This window comes from Leguminivora glycinivorella, chromosome 21 (assembly GCF_023078275.1).
Source record: "Leguminivora glycinivorella isolate SPB_JAAS2020 chromosome 21, LegGlyc_1.1, whole genome shotgun sequence".
NCBI lineage: Eukaryota > Metazoa > Arthropoda > Insecta > Lepidoptera > Tortricidae > Leguminivora > Leguminivora glycinivorella.
In genome coordinates this window covers 533,215-558,570 of record NC_062991.1, presented here as the reverse complement: position 1 = coordinate 558,570, position 25,356 = coordinate 533,215, and the positions used below count along the sequence as shown (strand labels likewise).

The 25,356-nt window shown below is 42.4% G+C and overlaps 1 protein-coding gene across 1 annotated transcript in view; it reads right to left on the bottom strand.

The window, feature by feature from the left end:
* Window positions 1-4,580: 4,580 nt before the first annotated feature.
* The window catches only part of LOC125237289 (nascent polypeptide-associated complex subunit alpha, muscle-specific form-like), a 121,151-nt gene continuing 100,375 nt past the window's right edge, over window positions 4,581-25,356 (bottom strand). Inside the window, 19 exon segments of the mRNA XM_048144278.1 lie at window positions 4,581-5,735; window positions 9,770-9,998; window positions 11,680-11,932; window positions 12,965-13,056; window positions 13,099-13,108; window positions 17,110-17,275; window positions 18,021-18,443; window positions 19,403-19,624; window positions 20,406-20,488; window positions 20,612-20,797; window positions 20,921-21,106; window positions 21,230-21,415; window positions 21,539-21,724; window positions 21,805-21,946; window positions 21,949-22,073; window positions 22,761-22,899; window positions 23,511-23,589; window positions 24,214-24,435; window positions 24,862-25,055. Coding sequence (XP_048000235.1) covers window positions 5,622-5,735; window positions 9,770-9,998; window positions 11,680-11,932; window positions 12,965-13,056; window positions 13,099-13,108; window positions 17,110-17,275; window positions 18,021-18,443; window positions 19,403-19,624; window positions 20,406-20,488; window positions 20,612-20,797; window positions 20,921-21,106; window positions 21,230-21,415; window positions 21,539-21,724; window positions 21,805-21,946; window positions 21,949-22,073; window positions 22,761-22,899; window positions 23,511-23,589; window positions 24,214-24,435; window positions 24,862-25,055 — 3,237 coding nt within the window. The 3' untranslated portion in view covers window positions 4,581-5,621.

Here is a 25,356-nt window from a genome sequence, read left to right as displayed (position 1 = left end):
ACAATAATGTTGTGCTTTCTGTAAATAAATAAATATTATAGGACAATCTTACACAGATTCCTTGAGTCCCACGGTAAGATTAAGGAGGCTTGTGTTGTGGGTACTCAAACAACGATATAAATAACATATCAATACTCATATACATAGAAAACCATGACTCAGGAACAATCCGTATTCGAACCCGCTAGGCCCAGTAGTCCAGAGATGTCACGTTGACTAAGCCCCCGGGACCCCCTCGAAACACAAGCACCGTCAGAAATGCGAGTAAACGAGTAAACTGTCGTCGTCGACATAACAGAACTACAAACATACAACTCGGCAGTTTGTTAAAAAGGGGGGGGGGGGTAAATAAAAGTCTGCGTCGCGAACTACAGGACCACTGAACGTTTCAAGGCCGGTTCACACGTATTAAGTTGTCAGAATTAACAAATTTTAACTTAATTTTAAGCGACTTAATTTTAAGACACGTCGTAAACAGCTTCTTTAGTCCTCCTGAAATGGACGATCAACAGCGCGTTGACAAGTCATTCATTCAGAATTACTCGTATTCTGTTTTAGATGAACTTAATTTAAAAAAGAGCACCCACAAGACTTGTGAGAAACTGGATAAGCATTATGTTGCAACTATTTAAATTATTCTTGGCAACGCGGCGAGCGTGTATGTCTTCCGAACACTTCGCAGCTGGAGATAACTCACGAACATACGATCGCAACCGTGAGTAGTTTACAATTAACTAATATTTATTTGTGTCCAAACGTATTAATTTATTTAGTATTTGTTCTATATAAGTGCACGTATATTAACTTGTCTTATTACTAATTATTTTTATTTCGCTTAAAATTATTTTTACTTAAACTTATACGGTTTCATAATACAAATCATTTGATTCTTGATAAATTTAAATGTTCTTATGAGATAGGTTAACATTGTGTTCCTATTTAATTGTTACATTTCTAAATATTAGATACAGTACCAAAATAAGCCAAAAAAATTTGACATAGACAGTTATTCCTTACAAAAACGAGCAACTGTCAATGTCGAATGGTTATGGACTTATTTGGTACTATAACACATTAAATTTTACATTAAAAATGTAACAAGTAAGCAATAAAAACAATGCAAAATCATATTCCATCCGATATTCTTCAAAATAAGTCTTTACAAAGCGAATCGAAAGAACTGTCATACGCGTCATTATAAACCGCGCCGATATAGTGTTCAGTGATAATCACAATCAGCGCCGCGCGATAAGTGATAAAATAGCTCCCTATCGCACTATTTGTGTTCAGTGATAATCGGAAAACCATACGTTTTATTTTATTTTAGTATAATGGCGTAAAACCACTAGAAACACTCGAAACGTTCAGTCGGCCTTCACAGGTAATAATAAACGGTGTATAACAAGCAAATACAATAAACGTTAATAATTAAGTATCAATAAAATTGAGCTAGAATAGAACCCCGCTCCCGTCCGGGGCGGTAACTTATACCTACAAGCCGCGGCCGCGGCCATCTTTGATTTTATCGCCGTAAATATTGGATATTAAAACATCTTGTAAAATAAATTTTAAATGGATTTTTTATATTATAAATGGGGTGAGTCGAAATGCGTTAAATTGTTAAATATTAGCGCCATCTAGCCGAGAATCACGCAAAGGTGTTACGCCATCTAGGCCACCATACATTTTTCTTGATGATTCCGATTTTTCTTTTTATCTGTCTGTACGGAGTTATATATGTCTTTGATTATATCTAATATATATCGGCGATAAAATAAATCCGCCGCGACCGCCCGTGTTACAGCGAAGCAAATGCGTTATGGCTACAATGATCACTGAAATTCGACTAGTACCAAAGAGATTATGAAGGTAATTTTGAAACGCAGTTATTGCTCAGCGTCGCCACCTATATTGCTCGTTTTGGCCGGCGCGGGTGCAATACTCACAACCGCCCGCGCCACGGATAACAATTGTACTAATTTAATATTAAAGATTAAGTATATTGCCACAAGTTTAAGATTGAATTTTACAAAAATATACACACTGTACATTAGAAGCGATATCGCTAACTCGTTGACATACTTACGCTACCCGACTCACACGCCGAAGCTCGGGATGGTATTATGTATATTATGACGTAACTTTCTGCGCCGCGCGCGCAGGGCGAAGGAACGAACCTTTTCGACTAAAATAATTCTTGCTTTAAGTAAAAAATCACTTTACAAGTAGTGTTGTGATAGTTTTAATCCCAAAGTTGATCCTTTTATCACAACTTCTTTACCAACCGTCTAAAATAAACGGTGATTTGTGATTTACAAACGTAATACATAATTTAACTTCTTCAAAACAATATCTTTTCACAGATTTTTTCAATAAAGCCGCATACACAATTTGCAATAAGTTTACAGTGATAAACCCTTATAGGGAACTTGTAAAATAGAATTATTATATGCTGTGATATCAAACTTATTATTATAGTAAAGCAAAAATCGCAAACTATTCGAGGTTTTGAAATTTGAGAGACCCGCTCTATGTGTTACTGTCAAATTGCATATATGTATTAATGGATTACTCAAAACAAAATCCTACAATATGAACTAGTTATAGTTACTCGTAACATCTACAGAAGGTACCTACTGCAAAACAGAAAATCATTGATTTAAAAAAAAGGTATTGTTATATAAATCAGTAATGTAAAAGAAAAGTATATTTTTAAGTAAATATGCAATATGACAGTAACGTCGAAACGCCTTTGTGGCTGACATACGTGACAATTATAAAGGTGTAAACACACTGGCGACGCGGCGCCGCCCGCGCTAATACTGTCCGTGTGCGACTGGCCTCATTTTATGGTTAAACTAGATCGCGTTTTCATTACAAACTTTTTTATCCAACTATCTTTAGAGAACAACAAAATTTTAGAAATTGTATAGCCAGCATACATTGTATGTTAAACTTTGCAGTTAAGGCACTGGTCCCACCGCGAGCTAGTAAGCTATGAGCTATCGGCTATAAAACAAACAAAAGATAATCACTCCCGTGCAAATAAAAAACACACGGCGATATTGATAGTTCACCGCTGGGCGAGTAGCTATAAACATCGCCGTGTCTCTTTTATTTACACGGGAGTGATTATCTTTGTTCGTTTTTATAGCCGATAGCTCATAGCTTACTAGCGATGAGACCAGTGCCTAAAACGCAGATTCGCCTATCTTGTTCAAGTACATACGTCGATTTCGAGATTCAGGCAATCCTTTTTTTTAATGAAAGATTTATAACGAAAACGCAAGCCAAGTTTTTTTGGGAGCAATGGCCTCGCGACCGCATACACTTAAATACAACTAAAATTGTTATCGTACAAAAGCAAACGTATACAAATACAAAATTAATATTATAATATCAAAAAAGCGTAATAAAGCACTCGTTATGTACAGAGGCCTCGCCGCTCGTCCGTCAACTGCTCCTACAGACTAGTTCCTAACTATGTGACCTCAAATATTGAGAAGTGTACTTAACTCTAGCGGCGAAGCCTTGGTAAATGTACTCAAATGTTTATGGCGTAAATATTAATATAAATCATGGATTATGTAAGAAGAGTTGTAATTCCATACATCAGGAAATGAAAGTTATTTGTAGTGACATCTAGCGTCAATCACGCGTCAAATTGCGTAAATTATCAGTAGGTACCACTACTCGACACTAGGTGCCAACAGTATTGCGTCTGACAAAAATGTAATATTAAAAATAAGCAGGAATTGAAACCAGTGTACTGATAATACTATTGTAATACAATATTAGCTAAAAATTGTTGAGCATTAGACTTTTTGTTCGTCGCGACATCTATTGACAAGTAGCAGTACTGATAATTTACGCTGATTGACGCGTGAATGACGCTAGATGTCACTACAAATAACTTGCATTTACTGATGTATGGAGTTACCACTTTTCCCTTAGTTAATCCTCTATGATATAAATGAAATAATGGTATCCATAGATACATCACGAGAACAAACAACATGGCAGATAACAACGCGCGCACCAAAATAATAAATATAAAATTAAACCTTAAGCAATCTTAAATACCCTGTTGATTTCATTTAAAAAAACAATGTTTCCCTTTTGACGTGTGCGCCGCGAACGTTCGTTCGCTCGCTCCTCCTTAATACTAACTCGGTATTCTAAGATTTGACAACATTACGTTCATCGGCAGATATCACTAGACATGTGTCGATCAACGCAGGGTGTACAGAATAGCGTTCCTATCGGTAAATATTTACCCTAATTTCATACAAAAACTGTCATGTCAAGCACGGTTCCGACCGTGGCTCGGAGCGAGCGGCTCGCGAACGGCCGCGAACATGTTCGGGCGCGAACATTCGCTCGGCGCCGCTCGGCGCCATCTTATTCCTCCCGGTAACCTATCATTAACGTATATGTCTTTCTTACGTATGTTATTTCGTTTTTACCTTATACTTAAAGACTTAATCGTTTGTGCAAAGAAAAGACTTCACTAAGTTAAGAATTTTGTACAAGAGTTGTGACGCCCCGAGTCCGCCGCCGGACGCGATCCGGGCCGGATCCGGGCCGTCCGGGCCGGGCCCGGGCCGGCGCGGCGGCGGACGGTAACTTCCCTGCCCGGTCGGTCACCTCTAGCCTTATAATCGAGCAACTGTCACGAGTAACCAAAATAAATAAATAGAAATATAATTTATGATAAGTACTTAATTTTAAAAAGGCAGTACTCGCTCACGACCACGTGATGATTCAAAAATACTTGATTGCGAAAAGAACACTAGTTAAAAGCGTCCACGAGAGGTCACCGACCGCGACTTCAAAATGGCCGACAAGCGACAGTAAAAATATATTCCGTTGTATATAAAAATGCTAAAATCGCTTTATAAATACGAAACTAAACTAAATAAAAAAGTATACGCATCATAGGCCGAGCTCGGCTACCCGCGGGGAGGCGGCGACATATTTTTGACTAGCCCACACGAATTAGTAAGTGACTAGAACGCGAAACTTCGACTTCACTGGCAAGACTCCCATCCACCCGCCGCCCCCGCGACCGGCGACCGAAAACAATCTACCTAATACAAAATGTGATGGACAAAAGATACAATATTTACAAATAAGGGCTATGAGCGAAGCGCTGAACTTGCAACAATTAAACCTCATAAGAGCTTACTTTATCTCGACCAATTTTAAACTTTAATCCTCTTTATAGAATTCATTCTTTGATATTGACTTTTCCGCCGTGTCACTTATTTTAAAAAATTCTAATGATCGTAATACGATATCTAAACACATTGGAAATAACGAATGACACGCAACGAAACGTTATCGTCCGTTTTTTTTTACTCCTAGTCAATAATTACAGTCGAAAAAAGTCGATAAAATCCCAAATGACATTTAATTACGGCAACTCATCCGCTCCGCTCGCATCGAAGCTCTCCGTGCCGGTTCCGAGTCACGTCCGTGCCGGCTCCGTGTTCCCTCCGTGCTGTCCGGGTGTAGCGGCTAGCAGAAGCCGGCTCCGTGGAGGGAGGGCACGACGGGGGACGCAGTGAAGCTCTGTGAGGGCCGGATCCGTGCGCCGTCCGTGCTGGGGGGTGCGCTGGCTAGCAGAAGCCGCCGAAGCCGACGGAGGGCACGGAGGGCACGGCGGACACGGCGGCGGGCGCGTCGCTGCTCTTGTGCAGCTCCATCAGCGCCGGCGGCGACAGGTAGTGCGCCTGCAACAACCAGACAACATATATGCAAAGGTTTCCTAATAACATTTACGTTAAGTGACGTTAAAACGTCATTTTATATAGGAATTACAGCTTGGCAAAAAGAGTACAAATGGAACTAATTTTACCATAATAACACTTTTCTCATACAGAAGAGTCAAAATTGTTTCCACATGCAAAGCGGTTTACATAGACAGTGGCGCCCCTATTATGTTTTACTCTTTTACGCCAAGATGTAATCAGTTAAATCACATATTATGTGTAATACTTTGAATGTATGTAAACAACAAAGTACCTTTTATTTCATTTCATTGTCAAGTAAAAAATACCACATTGCGCTACAATATTATTGAATTCCAAATTCTAAAAAACAGTCTCCTGTGAACAAAATATTCTAACAACGGACGAAACCTGGGAATTTTTATCCGAATTACCTGATCGAGCGTCTTTTATATATGTACATAAACGACAATTTGCTTTACCAATACCTTTTGCTTGAGAACAGGCGGGGAAGCACGCTAGCGCGATAAAGGCTATTTATTTATTTATTGCGTCACGAAACTTAGATTTTAACAAAAAAGAGAGAAAATAAACAGAACAAATTTAAAAATAAAATTAAACAATTGATTTGGGCGACGACGTCACAGCGTGGCTATCACGTCAGGCCGTCATTTTCGCACTATCTGTAAGTGCGGTAGGGACGCACCGATGCTCTAAAGTTTAACCCACTAGTGTGCTTCCCCTGCAGGACAAATATTTTTATTTATTTCTGTTTTTCAGTTATTCAAAATGAAAGAATTTATACGACTAGACTAAACAAAAATCCGTCAGACTGACTCATTATTACGTATGTACAAAAACGGTAGGTATAAAATAAATCTGTTGTTTAGCCTAGCGAAGAAAAGTGCCTATCTTTCAATATAACGAACGATGCCATAAGAATAACCCCCAGCCATGTGTTAGTATACTGTTTTATGGGTCATATACCGATGTATGAACAAAAAGTATCTTTTTTTATACCCAATAGTTATTAAAGTTGAGGATATAAAGGATCTACTCGCATTTTTAATAGAAAAAAAGAAAATACTTTATAAATCTGCCAAATGAAGTGATTATAAATTAATGTAATATCAAAACTAACTTTACAATACCTCCCAGAAGTCCCAGATTCTGTCATCAGAGTTACTATATCACTAATATTAACTTTCAGGTATAAAAAAGACAAATGAGTTAGGCGGTCAACACACTGAATACGAATCCGCACGCCACACCAATGTGCAAGCAGGTGGCTTACTGTCGACTAAGTGATTAGCTTGACATCCATATTCTGACTATTCTGAGGCTCTTCCCCAACAGTCTTGCTGACATCAAACTGATTTGGGATCCACACATAACATTAAAAGATTTCACAAGAAATGTGAAAAAGTTTCAGTGATTTATAAATAAATAATATACTTGATGTGTGCCGATTCGTATCCGTGTCCCAACCGTGTTCTATCCGTACACGACCCGTATACCTGTACTATACATACCTCCTGGATTGCAAATAAAACTTGAGCAGAAACGAGCGGTTACTGAGTTCCGGGGAAGTGCGCCGCGAGCGACTGGAATGTTTAAACGTCACATTGGGGGATGTTTCATTGCTAATGTGGCCCACCACCTTTATTTGCTAAATACAAGTAATTCTAAAGACCCTGTGGCCCATTTCTCAAAACGGAATGTTACAAGTTACAAGCGGAAGTCTCTTTCCAACTTGTCATATTAGACATTGACTACCACTTGTAAATTGTAACTTGTAGCTTCCAGAAATGGGCTACTGGTTTACAAGGTATGGTATTGGGTCATCCCATTCCTTTTATGTCAAGTTCATAAGTCGTACCAATTCTGCTTTCGTCAATGGTGTCAACTTTGATCATATTTGTTGATTGAGATGTTTCATATTTGGACTCATTCGTTTTTTTTTTGTCCTCTCCGTTCTAGTTTCCTTTTATGTTTGTATAGGACTGCAACTAGACCCGTTATAAAAACAGACTAGATTGCAAACATTACTAAATAAAATGATGGATACCGAATGTGTCAAAATAAGAACGACCGGACGACCGGTCTGGCCTAGCGCGTAGTGACCCTGCCTGCTAAGCCGCGGTTCCGGGTTCGAACCCCGGTAAGGACATTTATCAATCAATCAATCAAAATCTGAGTACCTGCAACACAAGCCTTCTTGAGCTTACCGTGGGACTCAGTCGATCTGTGTAAGAATGTCCCATAATATTTATTACTTATTATTATTTATAGGCCTCGGATTATTTTTCGCATGGTAAGATGAAAGAAAACTATGGAGTCGATATTAAAACTAAACTTTAATTCATATTCATACTCATACTCACTAATTTTCTTAGTCCCGTAATACTTTTGTCCCTTGTGCAGGTTGACAGATCGAAAATGTTAATCGAAAATTAATCTAATGAATGTAATTAAAATTATTTATGTGGTGTGATTTGGGAAGCCTTTTGCTTGGTAAAGGGTTACATTTACCCTGTAACTATATCAAATTAGTTACTATTTTGTTTGGTTCAGACTACTTTGTTGCGGTAAACGTAATGCTAAGTACTAGCTGATTTATCAAAAATCATTTGCATGTCAATGTCATGTCAATCATTCACGACGCGATGTGTCACTTAATTATTTATTGCAATTGGTGCGTGCAATAATTACGTAAACAATTATGTCTGATCCGCAAGTTTCTGAAATTTTATACTGGATAGAACCTTACAAAGATCTAAAATACGATCATGAGAAATGTGTTACTAGTACTTAGCATTACGTTTACCGCAACAAAGTAGTCTGAACCAAATAAAATAGTAACTAATTTGATATAGTTACAGGGTAAATGTAACCCTTTACCAAGCAAAAGGCTTCCCAAATCACACCACATAAATAATTTTAATTACATTCAGTAAGATTCATTTTCGATTAACATTTTCGATCTGTCAACCTGCACAAGGGACAAAAGTATTACGGGACTAAGAAAATTAGTGAGTATGAGTATGAATTAAAGTTTAGTTTTAATATCGACTCCATAGTTTTCTTTCATCTTACCATGCGAAAAATAATCCGAGGCATTTATAAGAACAATACAAACACCAAACATAGCCAATGTTGGCATATATCACCAACAAAAGTGACGAAAGAAAAATGGGTGATGATCGGAATTTAGCCAATAACAAAAAACAAATGAAGCCACCCAATACGATACCTAATCGACCTGTAAAAAGGTCACAAGCAAATGATTAGTCCACGTGGGACTTTGGCAAAATTACTTTCAGCTTACATTTTTTATCTGAGTTAAAGAATTTTGTCAATCATATTTCACAAATCGTCACTACTTTTAAAAAATCTCGTATCTCACGCTGCTCCTCAAAGTTAAAACGCAGTAAGTCTATATGCATTCCATACATACTTACTACAATTTTCTTTTCATTGACAGACGAAGATACAAGTTTTTTTAAAAGTAGTGACGAAATACTGTGTAAAGGGAAACAAAGTTGTGAGGAAACTAATTTTGAAGTTTATGTGACTTAAATGTATGTGTAAAATTGTTCAATGTTATTCTTATCTCAAATTAAAACAATATCTAAGAGCATCTCAGTGTAGGCCCGAGTGCATGCTCAGGGCGGGGCGTGTGGCGTGCATGTCAAACAATAGGCTAGTTTCCTACTAGTCAAATCAGCTTCTTTTTAAGAACTGTCAAAACGATTTGCTAATATGGAATTACTATGAAATACTGAGGAGTGACGTCACGGTCAATTCATTTACTTTATATCTTTCTCTTTGACTTATTAAATAGAAATTATGTTTAAACATAACTACTGTCTATATTTTTCTTCTAATTACATATGTGGTGCTTTATTTCGTGCACTACATACAATATTTTATTTAAAGTATAGGAAACTAGCCTATTGTAGGTCATACAAGTGTCCTCGAGTCGACGCCGCACCGAGCGTCCACTCGGGCCGCAGGGTTAAGCTCCGCGTGGTCACCTGCTGGTGGTGCGCGGGCGGCGGCGCGTAGCCGTTGTAGTAGGGCGCGTTGTAGGGCGCGTAGCTGCCCGCCACGGACGCCACGGACGCCACGGACGGCACGCCGGGCACGCCGGGCACGCCGGGCACGCCGGAGTAGCCGTACTGCCACTCGGACAGGTAGCCCGGCGTCGGCCGCATGAGCTGCCCGCCCCAGCCGCCGCCGTACCCCACGAACGGCGCGCCGTACCTGCGGTCGACGATTTAATATTACATTGTGCAACAAGGGGAGGAACTTGAATATTACTAACGAGAGTAAGTTAAATCGCGACGGCTTGTCGTTACACACAATGTTTTTCATCACACTCGCAATGTAAAAAATATGTAAATAGATGTAAAAAAGTTAAACTAAGTACGGTACAAGAAATTTCATTATTCCCTTGGGAGAACAATTTTTCTATAACTCACGCTCCGCCTACGTGAAATAGCACATTTAAAGTGCGGGTGTGATGAAAACGATTTATTTGTTTGTAAACATAGGTAACAATGTTGGTACAAAATTCTGTCAGAGCGCTATGCTTCACCGATGTCATACAAAGTACAATTTTGAAATTGGGTATACACATACCGATTACATTAAATTTTTATATTAACATGCAAACATAAAAAAACACAAACAACAAACAAGAAAATGGTTGATATACATTAAAAATTATTACATTAAAATCCAAATTAAATTAAAAATTAATACTACAAGTTACTTGAATTAAACATATAAACAGATCACTCAGAATTGATACTACAAGTTACTTGAATTAAACATATAAACAGATCACTCAGAATTGATACTACAAGTTACTTGAATTAAACATATAAACAGAGAACTCGGATTAGTATCGAGCGGTGTTAGAAAAAGAAAGAAAGGGACCGGTCAGCAATATCGTCATTATGTTACATACCTACTTGGTAGATGTGCAATAAAAACTTGATTATGTAAAAGTTTACTTCAACCAAACTCTTAATAATATTACCAGACATCTAACTATTGAATTACTAATAAATACATTTAATTTAGTTTTAACCACGTTTTTTTAATGATAAGAGTATTTATGAGATTTTCTTATTCCAATTGTAATTAAATTCAATTTAGAGATAGAACTGATGTGATTCAATTTGGTGCCGTGACCAGGATTTTGAATAGTTTTTTTTAGGTTTTCACTATTACACACAGTTCAAATACAAATATAACACATGCGCATTTCTGGTCAGGTTTTACATGAAGTTATATGGGGTGAAATTCATTATATTATTTTGTCAAAGCGGACCCCAGGCTCCCATGAGCCGTGGCAAATGCCGGGGTAACGCAAAGAGAATGATGATATGGGGTGAAATTCATTACATTAAAGTTAGTGCAACTCATTTTCGTCAGTAAAACATAGTATATTTAGGGTATATTTCACTAAGGTTAATAGAGAATGAAGCGATGGGATATAACGTTGGTGTATTATTACAGCGACCACACCATATTCCGTATCATGCAATTAAAGTTAAAGGTCAAACCGACACATTTCATGCCATAATGCGACCGATTACTATTAACATATTATCGATGTCGCAATACTGACGTACCGAACGAAACGTAGGCCAGTCATATCTACGAGTACGGTAATCGGGGGTTTACTGGTGAAAGCCGATAAATCGAGACAACTTGTTCTTGAAATATCAACTTTGTGGTAATCGCACATAGTTCGAATTTCAAAAACCAGTATACTCAACTTATCGGGTGTCACTAGTAAACCCTCGGATATCAGTAGAACCACCACCACTCTCGAGATTAGAACAAGCTGAAAACCCTCACACCAATCCACCGTATAATTATGTCGACTAACCCATTGTTGTAGGATCCTATGAGCTGGTGCTGCGATACTGACCCGTTGTTGGCGTAGGCGGGGGAGCCGTACCCGTAGGGCGGGTAGAGCGCGGGCGCGTACTCGGGGAGAGACGCCACGGGCGCCGCGGGCTCGGGCTGTGGAGTAGGCCCCGCGCTGGAGGCTGCGGGCGCGGGGCCCCCGTCCGCGATGGAGGGGATCTGGTCGACGAGCGACTCCAGCCCCGAGAGGGACTTGGACGCCACGTCTTGGGACTTGGGCTTCGCGCCCCCGCTGGAGAACTCGCCCGGCGACCCTGTGGAAACGTTCGTGTTATTCGAGAGCGTACGACTTTGTTATCTTTAACCCCTCAAACGCCTCATTCCAGATCGGTCTGTCGGACGATTTAAACTCTAATTAATAATTTAGTATTGACACTTTCATTGCCAGGCCGAAATCCAAGTCCATCGCTGAAACATATCTATAAGACTCCCCCGTGGAGTCCGAACGCGCATTCGACAAAATAAACGACGCCGCACGCCAAGAACTCCGCTACGGAGTCAATTTATTTCTATGCCTTATGCCGTCCGACAATTACCTAATTAAGTTTTACTTACGGAAGTTTTGTGATTTTCAATTTACTGAAAGTTTACATCGTCCCAAGCGAGCAAAGTTGAAAACTACCGCCCCGGTTACTTATTCGTAAGTCCAAAACTTATCAATTTATTAAGCTGTGAGTCGCTTCCGTAAGCAAACTCGTACCTATTTACAAATATACAGAACGTTCAATGAGAGTATAACTAGGTAACAACCTACCTAGCTAGCCGGCTAGGTGACTTAGGGCCGGTCGCATCAAACCGTCTGTCACCGTTAAAGCGTTCGTTAAATTTTATTTTATGGCAAGTTCCATAGACGTCTGCTGCGTGACGATGATATGTCTGTCAAATGGGGTTGATGCAACTGGCCCTTAGACTGTAAACTTTAGACCGTCAACCAAATCTTGTCACTAGAAAAAGGCGGCAAATTTGAAAAATCGCGGGCTAGCAACACTAGTTTTGAAAATCGGTGGAAATTCGCGTGTCATTTGTATTTTATCTGTGGAAATCTCCACCCTACCAAAATGAAAAATAACTAGCACATATCCGTCCCTTTTTAATACATTATCTAATTCGTAAGGAAGGAACGAGCCCCTTGAAAAAAAAAATATCTGTGGCTGTTCGACGTACATTGCTGGTTTTTGTTCGTTTCATAGGGATACCATACTTTAGTTTGATGTACATTGCTACTGCCAAAATTTGGTTGACAGGCTATAGAAGCTATTGTAGAATAGACAGCAGTGGACAGTTACCGGGTGGCCTGGAGTGCGCGCTGTGCTCGGGCGGGCGGAAGGCGGGCGCGTGCGGCGAGAACGGGCCCTCGCCCCCGCCCTCGGGCGTCGATCTAAGGGAAACAAGATGGTGTCAAATATTGTGCCCACTTTACATGTGGATTACTATAAGAGTTTTGAATGATTCACGGTTATTTTCATTAGACTTATATTGACTAGGATATAACGTAGTGACACTGAGTGTAGTGTGTTTGGACAGACCATCGAGTGTGAATGCGACCAGTGGTAACGCTGAAAGCGAACGCAGCCGACGCGAGCAAAGGAGGCTAGATCGCGCGCTGTCTATGCAACTTTGACATCCATCCGCCTTCGACAGTTTTCCGTGATCCTAATGCATGCAACTGCGTCGAAATATCAGAAGCTCGACAAAAATCAAAAAGGTAATCACGGTCTATATCCCGGTCAATATAAATCTAATGAGTATTACTGTAATAAATAGGCTATGCTTTAAGTCCAATATAGTCGTTTACATTTGAAATTCCGACAGAAGTTCGTCCTTATCGCAAATGAAGCATGAATACTGTTACTGATGAAACTTCACATATTTACACTTTTTATTATATTATTGGGACTGAGAGAAATGTGTCCTGGTCATACTAATAACGCTACTTATTCTGAGACACTACATATAATTTTTAGATCTACGCCAATGACTCGGTCCTCAAATTATGTGTAAAAATGAATAGGAAATTATTAAACATATTATATCTAAATTAAAAAAAATGTGTAGACTACTATACTAACATCGATCTAAACTACCTAGATGCACCATCACGGCTTAGAATGTGTCCGCAGCAAATTGTGCTTGAAAATGTTCTAAGCACAATTGGGCGGTCAGTAGCGCTTCATCCGCCGTGTCGGCAACATGCCTAAGTGCTCCGTAAAAAAGTGCAAAAATAACACCTTATATACGTTGAAAAAGGATGACGTATCGTATTTCCGGTAAGTAATTGTTAATAATTTTATAATGTTATGCATTTGTGGTCAAAATGGCTTCCTAACTTACAAAAAACATTTATTTTCTAGAATAATTAAAGTAAATTCCTTGATTTGGTCTTACGCAGTTTGTCTCTTTCTCTCGCGCTATACTAGTAATGAGCGGACGGCGACAAAAGATGGATGAAGTGGAACATAGTTAAAAATGGAATGATGGAGTCGCTAATTTATATTTTTTGTAAAAGAAGCCTATTTCATATTAATAATGTATGTATTTATTTATTATTATGGACCAATAAGTCTGAAATAAATGATTTCAATTCAATAATATTAATACATATCTTATAAATTACTTTAATTATAAAAAGAAACAACCCGGGAATAGCAAATTCGTTTTTAAGTAATAAAAAAGCTTTTTATTCCAGATTCCCAAAACAAGACGTTGAAAGGGAAAAATGGCGCAAGATTATAGCTGAGGAGCGGAGAGAAGATTTACCCAAACAAAGCTTTGAAAGAAATTATACGTAGAATAATAAATTAATGTCATCGTTCAATTCTTCTTTGTTTTAATAGCTACTTAATTCATATTCTCCAAGTGCACCCTCACACACACCACATACAATCCCTCAACTGTTTACCTTCACATAATCGCTACACATACACTCACTACACGCACACACACACACACACACATATGTTATATATATACATACCTACACACACACACATATATATATATATATATATATACACCGTGTTTCACTTAACACTAAAAACCTGAAAACAGTTTGTTCAGAATCGAGAGTAGAATCGATTGAGCTATATCTTGATGGGGGTAATATTTTTATTTAAATTAGTATTATTAATTATTTTTTACGTGCCCATTCTATTGTACTCGTAATACAACATTGTGTATATCGCATTGCTAGAGGTTGTTTACCTTTTTTCAGTATTTAGGGGTATTAATACTGGCCGGTTACTTGGACGATTATTTTTTCCGCTACTAGTTTGACGTTGTTTGTCAGTTTAATCTTAATGTTTATCATAAGTCATAACAAATTGAACTCGTACCTAATTACAACTTGTCATTTTGAATATTGAGTTTATTTGCTTACTGCGATTACCTGTCCAATTTGAAGTTTACTGTGACAAAGATTTAAAGTGTTTTACAGTGACATCTTAGCTGTCTATTGGTAAACCTTATGTCGTTGCAGTAACGTACACAAATAAATAGTCTTATGGTTTATGATGGTAGTTAGCAATTATTTTATTGAGTGTAGAGCTAAAAGTCAAGTAGAGCTGTACAGAAAATTAAAAATTCAATTTAAAAAAAAGTAACGATCAGATTAAAAGATGAATACTCTAGATGAGTTTAAAAAAATAAAAATCAGTTGGGGTGTCTGAGGTTTTGAGTGATACCGGAAACACCGTGTATATACCTCAGTTGACTCTATTTAATAATGCAAACATTGCAAAACGTGGAGATATTAATCAGTTCAGTTGCAATTGTCCCCCAGTCCAAATTGTCCCGCCGTACCTTATATATTTTTTTGTTTGAGATAATATCAATAAAAATATCGTACAGTAAAAACTCATTTTTTTTCGCTTAAAATACGCAACATCTCGAAAAATGTTATACCAAACGTTTTGTTCCTTAAGAAATTTTCTATCTAATAGGATTTTTTAAAACAGTTTTTCGCAAAAATACCGCAAATTTCCTCATTCTCGCCTTTCATCTCATAGCGCGACTCCCATGATGCCTCTGTCCATCCTCGTTCCCAATGTAAAAATGGCGTTTAGATTGTTGCAGCGCAAACGAAATTAAACTTAAGTTGGTTGCAATAAGACGTAGATTTTTTTAAAAATATGCACACCTGCGATCTGCGGTAATAAAATTTTATGGCTTTCGCGATGATCACATTCATTAATGTCATAACCGCCAATTGCTTGCATTTGAAATTGAACTTTAAGTACTAAGAAATAACGTTGTTTTTGTAAAAAAATGAAAGTAGTTTTTACTACATTGCGAAGTTTTCGTTTGTCAACTGGACGCACACATTTGCAACTAAGCGATCGGACACTTTTGAGTGCCGAATTTGTAGGTGATAGTGTATCTAGAGAAGTTTAAATCGATGCTTAATTTACATTAGTTGAAAAAATATTTTTTTTGATTTAATGCTCTAAGAAAACTACTGAAATTATTACTTGTAACATTAAATAATTAATAAAAGAGCTGATTTAAAGTAAATACAAACGAACTGTCTTTATATTTTTCATATATTTGTATACTCAAATGTTACTCGTCCCACCCGTCACAAAGCGCTGTCCCACCCGTCACAAGCATTGAGAAGCAAAATTATTTTTGTTTTACGAGTTATTTGCGTAAATTATACTAATACCTAATCTATATAATATCAGGAATTAAATAAAAAATGGTTGTTTAACAAAAGTTTCGTAGTTTCTTACCAATTGCGAATTGTGTAAGTCAAGTCGGAGAGGAGAGGCACTTTAAAGTCCCACCCGTCACACTTCTTATACCATCAATTTCTCATAATAATAATGACATTTTCATATTTTTTTTGATGGTACAGTACGCATTGATTATTCAAGTAATTGATAATGTCATATTTAATACGCTAATTGTTGCCGTTTGGCAGAAATAAAGCAAAATGTAGGCAAAAAAGAGTATAAATATCCCACCCGTCACAATGGAATGACCCCATTTCTAATTGTAAATGAGTGGTAGTTTTTTTGTTCAGATCGATTTCATAATGTAACCATATTTCCTTGATATTTATCACGGTTCTACGTTTAGAGACATCATCGTATATTTTCAAGGTCACAGGTTGCAGGTTAGAGTCCTGTTAAATTGTGAATTTTTCCTTTATTTTTTATTTAACAGTATCGCTAGTTTCTAGATGATAAAAAATTAAAATTTTGAAAAAACGCCCGACCGTGACCGATTTTTATGAAACATGGCTAAGAACACTCCCGACTAAATCAGCTTTCAAACAAAAAAAAACTAAATCGAAATCGGTTCATCGGTTCGGGAGCTTACCAGAGACAGACAAACAGATGACAGACAGACAAACAGACACGACAAACTTATAACACCCCGTCGTTTTTGCGTCGGGGGTTAAAAAACAGTCGTGAACCTAGCGAAGACGTACCTTGGTCGCGGTAGTAGTGATCTTTATGCGCAGCGTCGTGCAGCGGATGGTGCGGGTAGGCGAGCCGCTCTGCGCCGTCGTACAACCCCGCGCCGAAGGAGGACGGCACACCGACGTTGCTCGCGACGCCGCCGGGCGACATCTCGCTCACGCCCGAGTTCGCCTGCTGAGTGTTCAAATATTAAATGTTAGGGGATTGTTACAATTTGGTGCCGTGACCAGGATATGTAGTATAATTGAATGTAGATGCCGCAATCGTGTACGGTATCTGATTAAAAAATAATTATGCGTCTGTTTACGTTTTTTAGATTTACAAGTGAATGAAACGTTCAGTGACATAAGTGACATTCCGTTTACGCCGGTGTTGGCCTGTTGAGAGACAATGTGAAGATTAGACATCGATAATGTTAGGGGCTCGTTACAATTTGGCGCTGTGACCAGGATGTTCAGTTGGTATGGAACAAGTCCGTTATAAAACGTTCAGAGATCAAACTACCCAGCACATAGTCGAACGATTCCCTAAGAGACGTTTACAAGCAGCCCGGTGGATTCTATACCAATTTGACACCTGACCCTTTAGCACAATGTTGTCGCGCGCTAATACATCAAGCGCGATTAGACACTCGCGCGCGACAAGGCAAGTTGTGCTAGAGGGCTGACGCGATCGGTTACTTGCGTAACCTGGATGTCGACTTATAATATTGTCTGCAAATATACGCCATACGCATAAATTAAATAAGTTGGTATTTAAATCAAATTCTGATTTTGCTACTTTTCTCAGATGATTATTAAATTATGAACGATGAGTTTGATTAAGAAATATGTTTTAAAATTTGGTCAAAACAGGTTTTTTGCCGATAAAACATTCAGTGACATGGTAAATAAGAAAATGCGTGTTTTAGCAAACTAACCTTGTTATAATCTTGTAGCGACTCGTCGCTCCCACTTCCCGGATGCATGTCCGTAGATCCGAGCGGCGATCTCTCGCGCTCCCGACTCTCCCCCGCATGAGGGGGCTCGAAGTCTAGCGTCAGCCCCGGGCTAGCGTTGGGCGAGGATATGGCGGCGCCGATGTCGCTGGAGAGTTCCCCGGCGAAGGAGCCCGCGCTGCCGGTGGAGCGGTGCGGGAGCGGCGGTAGCGGCGCGGGGGAGACGTGGTTGGGGTAGGCGGAGGGCGTGCGCGGCGCGGGGGAGGAGTGCTGCGAGTAGGGCGTGTGCGCGGGCGACGGCGTGTACGAGTGCGCCGCCGGCGACGCGGCGGGGAACGCCGCGCCCGCGCCCGCGCCTGCGCCCGCGCCGAGCGGCGCCGGCGAGCGCGAGTACGGCCGGGGAGTCTGGAAACAAAAAGGAATTATTATACTCTGTCAAACAACTCTGTCGGTAAATAAGAACAAAGAAAACTATATGCATCCTTTTCTTTAGGGTGCCAGAGAAAAGGATACCTATAGTTTTCTTTGTTCTTATTTACTGATAGACTTGTTTGACAGAGTATAATTTCAGACCTGAAGTTCTTTAAAAATTGAACATTACTGCTCGAGTGAGACTTGAATTTCCGTAACTAGTGAATTTCCAATATAACTTCTCTCTCTCTCTAAATAACGGAATCTAATGCTCAGAGCTTTGCCACATACAGTGGAAAATTTCGCTAACTATGTGATCTTGGTAACTGAAACATTTCTGCTTAAAATAATAAAGTATATTTTTCAACGATAAATAATTCAAAAAAGAAATAAGCTCGCCTTAATCATAAACCACCGAATAATCATCATCAACAACCAAGCCGAAAGCAGAAAACGATAGACAACCCCTATAATTTCAGGTGAGTGTTATTAGGCCTATAATATACATGCCAATTCTGGCAGGGTCGCCATGTGGGGCGGGAAGTATGACGACAATTAAACACCTTGAGTATTGCGTAAAGACTGACTTTATTTCACAGTTCATACCTATTTAAGTACATATACTTAATACACTATTCAGCACAAATATAACTCCTCACAGTGCAAGCTACAGGCATGTTATTATTATTATTTATTATTTGCTAATGCACAGGCAGCTTAAAGCTGATACGTGCACGTCAATGTCCTGATGCACTTGTGTTTTGTCCATTCAATAAATATTTGTCGAGTCTGTTTTTAATAGAGTTCACCGTAGGGTTCCGCAAGGTTCAGTGCTTGGATCAATGCTGTTTGGGATTTTCTTGACAGATCTCAGACAAGTTGTAGAGTCAGATTTGTTTTTGTTGTTTGATATACATCAATATCGTAAAGTTTAGTAAGAAGGTTTACAATACCTGTCCCTGCGCCTCCTGGCGGTGGTCGTAGCTGTCCTCGAGGCGCACGTGCGGCGAGCCGGCCGCGTGGCTGTAGGGCGCGGGCGAGGCGGCGTACAGCGGGCTGCGGCCCGGGTACACGCCCACGCCCACGCCCACGCCCACGCCGCCCCGCGCCGGCGACCCGTACGGGTTGCTGCGCGGGGGCGAAGGAGCCGAGAACGCGGCCGGTGATGATGGGTACTGCGGGGAATAATATAAATTTGTACACATTTTTATACAAGCTAATTATGTCCCAAAGTAAGTTCGACTTTGTTATACAGTCAGTTTAACATTACTTGTCCAATATAGTAAACAAACGAAACATCAAATATGGTCAAAGATAATTACTAGTGATTGGAAGTGTCGATAAAATTATGTATGAACGATAATTTCGCTGCTGACGTCATCAGAGGATTTTCAAAACCAAAATTTTATTTTTCTTCGTCACATTTGCAATAATCCTGTGAAAAAGGCTTTCGTTTTCTTTCTTCAGAACTTGTACTTAGGACTTAAAGGATCCAAAAGGGTTTCTTACAATGTGCAATTTAGGAACCCAGTTGACAGTCAAATTTTAAACCTAATTCACTACACACAGTCAAACCGACATCGGTCGTCAAGAAAAAAGTTTAATTTATTATGAGAGTACGATGGGACATGGGACATAGCATCATCATTTCAGCCGTTAATCGCGCTCTCTAGCATAGGCACTACCTTCGTGTACGCCACATACCCCGATCCTGGGCTAATCTATTTCAGAGGTGCTCGGCAGTTTACCTACTACGGAGCATATCGAGCGATTTTTGTTTAAAAATACGTGACTGATCCGTTAAAGTTGTCTCGGACGGTTTATTACAAAAACGGACTATTAAAATGGTGGCGCTATAATCAAGATGCTCTATGGTCGAGACCGATCGTAATAAGAAATGAAGGCAAAGAAACAGTGATAACGGGGACGAGTGGTGCCGGTGACGGTGAGTCTCACCTGCGGCTGCGGCGTGCCCTGCGGGCGCTGCGGGCCGGGCGAGTAGCCGGCGGAGCGTACACGGCGCGCGGTGATGAGTGGTGCTGGTGACGGTGAGTCTCACCTGCGGCTGCGGCGTGCCCTGCGGGCGCTGCGGGCCGGGCGAGTAGCCGGCGGAGCGTACACGGCGCGCGGTGATGAGTGGTGCTGGTGACGGTGAGTCTCACCTGCGGCTGCGGCGTGCCCTGCGGGCGCTGCGGGCCGGGCGAGTAGCCGGCGGAGCGTACACGGCGCGCGGTGATGAGTGGTGCTGGTGACGGTGAGTCTCACCTGCGGCTGCGGCGTGCCCTGCGGGCGCTGCGGGCCGGGCGAGTAGCCGGCGGAGCGTACACGGCGCGCGGTGATGAGTGGTGCTGGTGACGGTGAGTCTCACCTGCGGCTGCGGCGTGCCCTGCGGGCGCTGCGGGCCGGGCGAGTAGCCGGCGGAGCGTACACGGCGCGCGGTGATGAGTGGTGCTGGTGACGGTGAGTCTCACCTGCGGCTGCGGCGTGCCCTGCGGGCGCTGCGGGCCGGGCGAGTAGCCGGCGGAGCGTACACGGCGCGCGGTGATGAGTGGTGCTGGTGACGGTGAGTCTCACCTGCGGCTGCGGCGTGCCCTGCGGGCGCTGCGGGCCGGGCGAGTAGCCGGCGGAGCGTACACGGCGCGCGGTGATGAGTGGTGCTGGTGACGGTGAGTCTCACCTGCGGCTGCGGCGTGCCCTGCGGGCGCTGCGGGCCGGGCGAGTAGCCGGCGGAGCGTACACGGCGCGCGGTGATGAGTGGTGCTGGTGACGGTGAGTCTCACCTGCGGCTGCGGCGTGCCCTGCGGGCGCTGCGGGCCGGGCGAGTAGCCGGCGGAGCGTACACGGCGCGCGGTGATGAGTGGTGCTGGTGACGGTGAGTCTCACCTGCGGCTGCGGCGTGCCCTGCGGGCGCTGCGGGCCGGGCGAGTAGCCGGCGGAGCGTACACGGCGCGCGGTGATGAGTGGTGCTGGTGACGGTGAGTCTCACCTGCGGCTGCGGCGTGCCCTGCGGGCGCTGCGGGCCGGGCGAGTAGCCGGCGGAGCGTACACGGCGCGCGGTGATGAGTGGTGCTGGTGACGGTGAGTCTCACCTGCGGCTGCGGCGTGCCCTGCGGGCGCTGCGGGCCGGGCGAGTAGCCGGCGGAGCGTACACGGCGCGCGGTGATGAGTGGTGCTGGTGACGGTGAGTCTCACCTGCGGCTGCGGCGTGCCCTGCGGGCGCTGCGGGCCGGGCGAGTAGCCGGCGGAGCGTACACGGCGCGCGGTGATGAGTGGTGCTGGTGACGGTGAGTCTCACCTGCGGCTGCGGCGTGCCCTGCGGGCGCTGCGGGCCGGGCGAGTAGCCGGCGGAGCGTACACGGCGCGCGGTGATGAGTGGTGCTGGTGACGGTGAGTCTCACCTGCGGCTGCGGCGTGCCCTGCGGGCGCTGCGGGCCGGGCGAGTAGCCGGCGGAGCGCGGCGACGCGTACACGGCGCGCGGGAGGCGCCGGCCAGCGGGAACCCGCCCGCCGTCCCCGCGCCGCCCGGCGCCGTGCCGGATCCGGGTCCCGAGCCCGGCCCGGGCGACGAGTAGCGCGCCAGCCCCAGCGGCGCGGCGACTTCCATCTGGGACTCCATGTTGCCACCTGCATACGACAATCATCTTACATTACACACGAGCATCACATGAGCGCCTCTCGCCATCAAACGTTACAGTTTGGCGAGAATTCCTGTAAACTGTTAGTCATAAGTTTTCTATTTTGAATAAATAAATAAAAATAATAATAATAAACAAAAGGACTGTATTATAACCACGACTCGCTCGGGTATAAAAAAATCGGTTCTTAAATACTGTCACCGGCATAAATAAGTGATGATTTCTGTACCTTGTCGCTTTTAATAGTTTGACAATGTATAGAAATCATCACATATTTATGCCGCTGACTGTACCGTCATTAAGTGTCATGTTACTCAATTGGTATTTGGTTGTACGATACTGCATTACTAAATATAAAGACTACGATGGGAGTATAGCAATTTGAGTGGTGCCTTGAAACCATCCTGGTCACGGCACCAAATTGTAACGACCCCCCTTCTCCAGTATTCCCGATGTTAAAAACCTTAGCAATATCTATCAGTGGTGGCTCCGAGTACACTATATCCATGTCTTGCTCGCGCATGCCGCCAGCTGCGTCGGCATCCTACGGCAAACTTTCACCTGATGTGCTGGGAGTATGCTGGCTTCGAGTAGATCATATCCATATCCAGTGTCTGCGCGGGAATGCTCGCGCATGCCGCCAGCTGCGCTAGAATTCTACAGCAAATAAACGTACCGTGCTGAAAGTAGGGTGGTTCGGAGTACATCATATCCATGTCCTGGTTCTGTGCTGGCTGGGCCGGGAACTGCTCGTGCATGCCGCCGGCCATCGGCAGCATCTGCTGCGGCAAACATTCGTTTAACATATCATGCACCTACAAACAAACACATTTTGTTATACAAAATGGCGGTTGCTTGTCTAAAATAATATTAAGGTTCTGGTCCCACCAGAAGCGAGATAAAAAAGAGAGCGAGCTATTTATAGTTCAACGCTCGGCGACGAACTATATATAAGTGCGTTTTCGCATTATCCAATCCGAGATCAGATGTAGGACCGATGTTCCATATTTAAACTGACATCTTTGATTTTTGCCTTTGAAATCCCTCCTACATCCGATATCGGATAGGATGATTTGAAAACCCATTTACTCGCTCGCGCCACTTATCCGCTAAGAATTGTAGTATCTTTGTGTATCACATCAACCAATAGTCTCCTCTAAAGACAACGCCGAAACGTCGGTAAATGTTTCTAAATGTAACTTTACGGCCCCCCGCCCCCCCACATCATGGCAAAGCCTGCGCCGAGTCAGCGCGACGTCGACGCGGCGTCTTGTTCCATACAGTTGGCCCGACGCTACGCTCGCGAGACGTTAGATATGGGGGGACCCTAAATCCCGTGTTACAAATGTATAATTTACAATGTGTAAAATCTTTACAGTTTAAACTAGTCATGGCATGCCCTTTTCTACAACACAACACCACACACCTGCTGTTGCTGCTGTTGTTGCTGTTGCTGCTGTTGTTGTTGTTGCTGTTGTTGCAACAGGAACTGTTGCTCCTCAGGCCTGGGGACAGACAACATTATTTATATTCATGTATAACATAACCATAAAATTTGAAATAGTGGACCGCTTTTCATGAAACATGGCTAAGTAGACACAGTAAACACAGTACACACGGTTCATCCGTTCGGGAGCTACGATACCACAGACAGACATACACATAGACAGACAAACAGACGGACAGACAGCCAGACAGACACACACGTGAAATTTATAACACCCCGACTTTTTTGCGTCGAGGGTTAATAAAAAGAAGGGCCTAAAACTTTAGGTGCGGGTAGGGCCTAGAACTGTTTTATTTTAGGCCTCCCTCTTTTCTTAGGAGGTTACTATCCATACGGATCCCAAGGCTGAGGTGACTTATTTTAAAGTATTTCTAATAAAAAGGACACGTGGCGATCGCTTCTATTCATTCTAATGCTTAAAACACGCATTTCTTTCTTTAAATACGACCAACAAGCGTTTTACAATATACCTGATCTTCTTAGGCCTCTCCCCTTCTCTTCTCAGGCGGGTTTCCCCCGGTAGGGTCCAAAGGCTAAGGCGCACGATCACTCCATTATTCAAACATTTTGCCTCCATTATTCCTTAAAAAGACTATAAGCTACATCACACTTTACGACATACCTGATCTTCTTAGGCCTCCCCCTTTTCTTCTTAGGCGGCTGTTCCCCGTTCGGGTCCAAAACCTGCGGCGCTCGCGGCTGCCTCGGCGCCCGCGGCGTCGGCGGCGCCACTTCTCCGTTCTCCAACTTTATCTTCTTAGGCCGCCCCCTTTTCTTCTTCAGTGGGACTTCTGTGCCGTCTTCTAGGATGATCGTGTCGCCTGGCTCGGGCTCCATGGTGAGTCTGGAAGCGTTTCTTTGTGTATAGTTTTTTTTTCTGCCAAATTCGGTGCATTATTGGGTGGTTTGTGCTACGTTACTAAGAGATAAAACTCTGATAATTGTTAGCGTCAAGTAAAAAAATTAAATAGGTACCTGAATAAAAAACGTTTGTTTTCTGTAAAAAAACTTGCAAAAATACTATTATGTTACGCTTGTAACTTTTGTTTACCTCCTTTTGAGACCATCGGTAGACTATAAAATACATTTTTTAAATAACATGTATCAGTGTTTTAACTCAATCAAAATACAACACTATTCACATACATGTAAAATGATAATTATTTAACAATCAGTTCAGCCTCGTCAATGCGAGGCATGAGGCCTACGCGCTAGACTGGTTTAGGCCTCGTCGATTTACTGGATGAGTGCGAGGCCACTAGTGGGATACCTGCGTATCTCCATCTCCTCCTGCGGGCGGCGCGAGGTGTTGTCGGGGAAGACGAGCTCGGCCTCGTCGATGTGCGGCACGAGGCCGTTGAGGTAGTCGCGGAACTTCTTGAGCGCCGCGTAGAACGGCACCTTGTCGGCCGCGCGCGGCAGCTGCGCGCAGCGCGCCGACGAGGACGGCATCACCCACATGTACTGACGAAAGGACAGATTAGTATAATGGCCGCTGTACACATGTGGCCAACGGTTCCACCAACCTTTGGTGGAACCCCGTGGCCAAGCGTGTAGAGGGCTACTTGGCCGTATGTTGGCAGTTGGCGCTAGCGCTGGCCGGCCAACCGATTGGTGTCGGTTTTTTGTCCACACATCAAAGGATCTGGTCGCGAATGGCCAACTGCGTTTACACGTTGGCGCTTCATTCAGTTTGTCGTCAGCCGTCAGAGAGGACAGTAGTGAAATATTTACGAAAATAATAAGTTTATCTATGCCAATAATG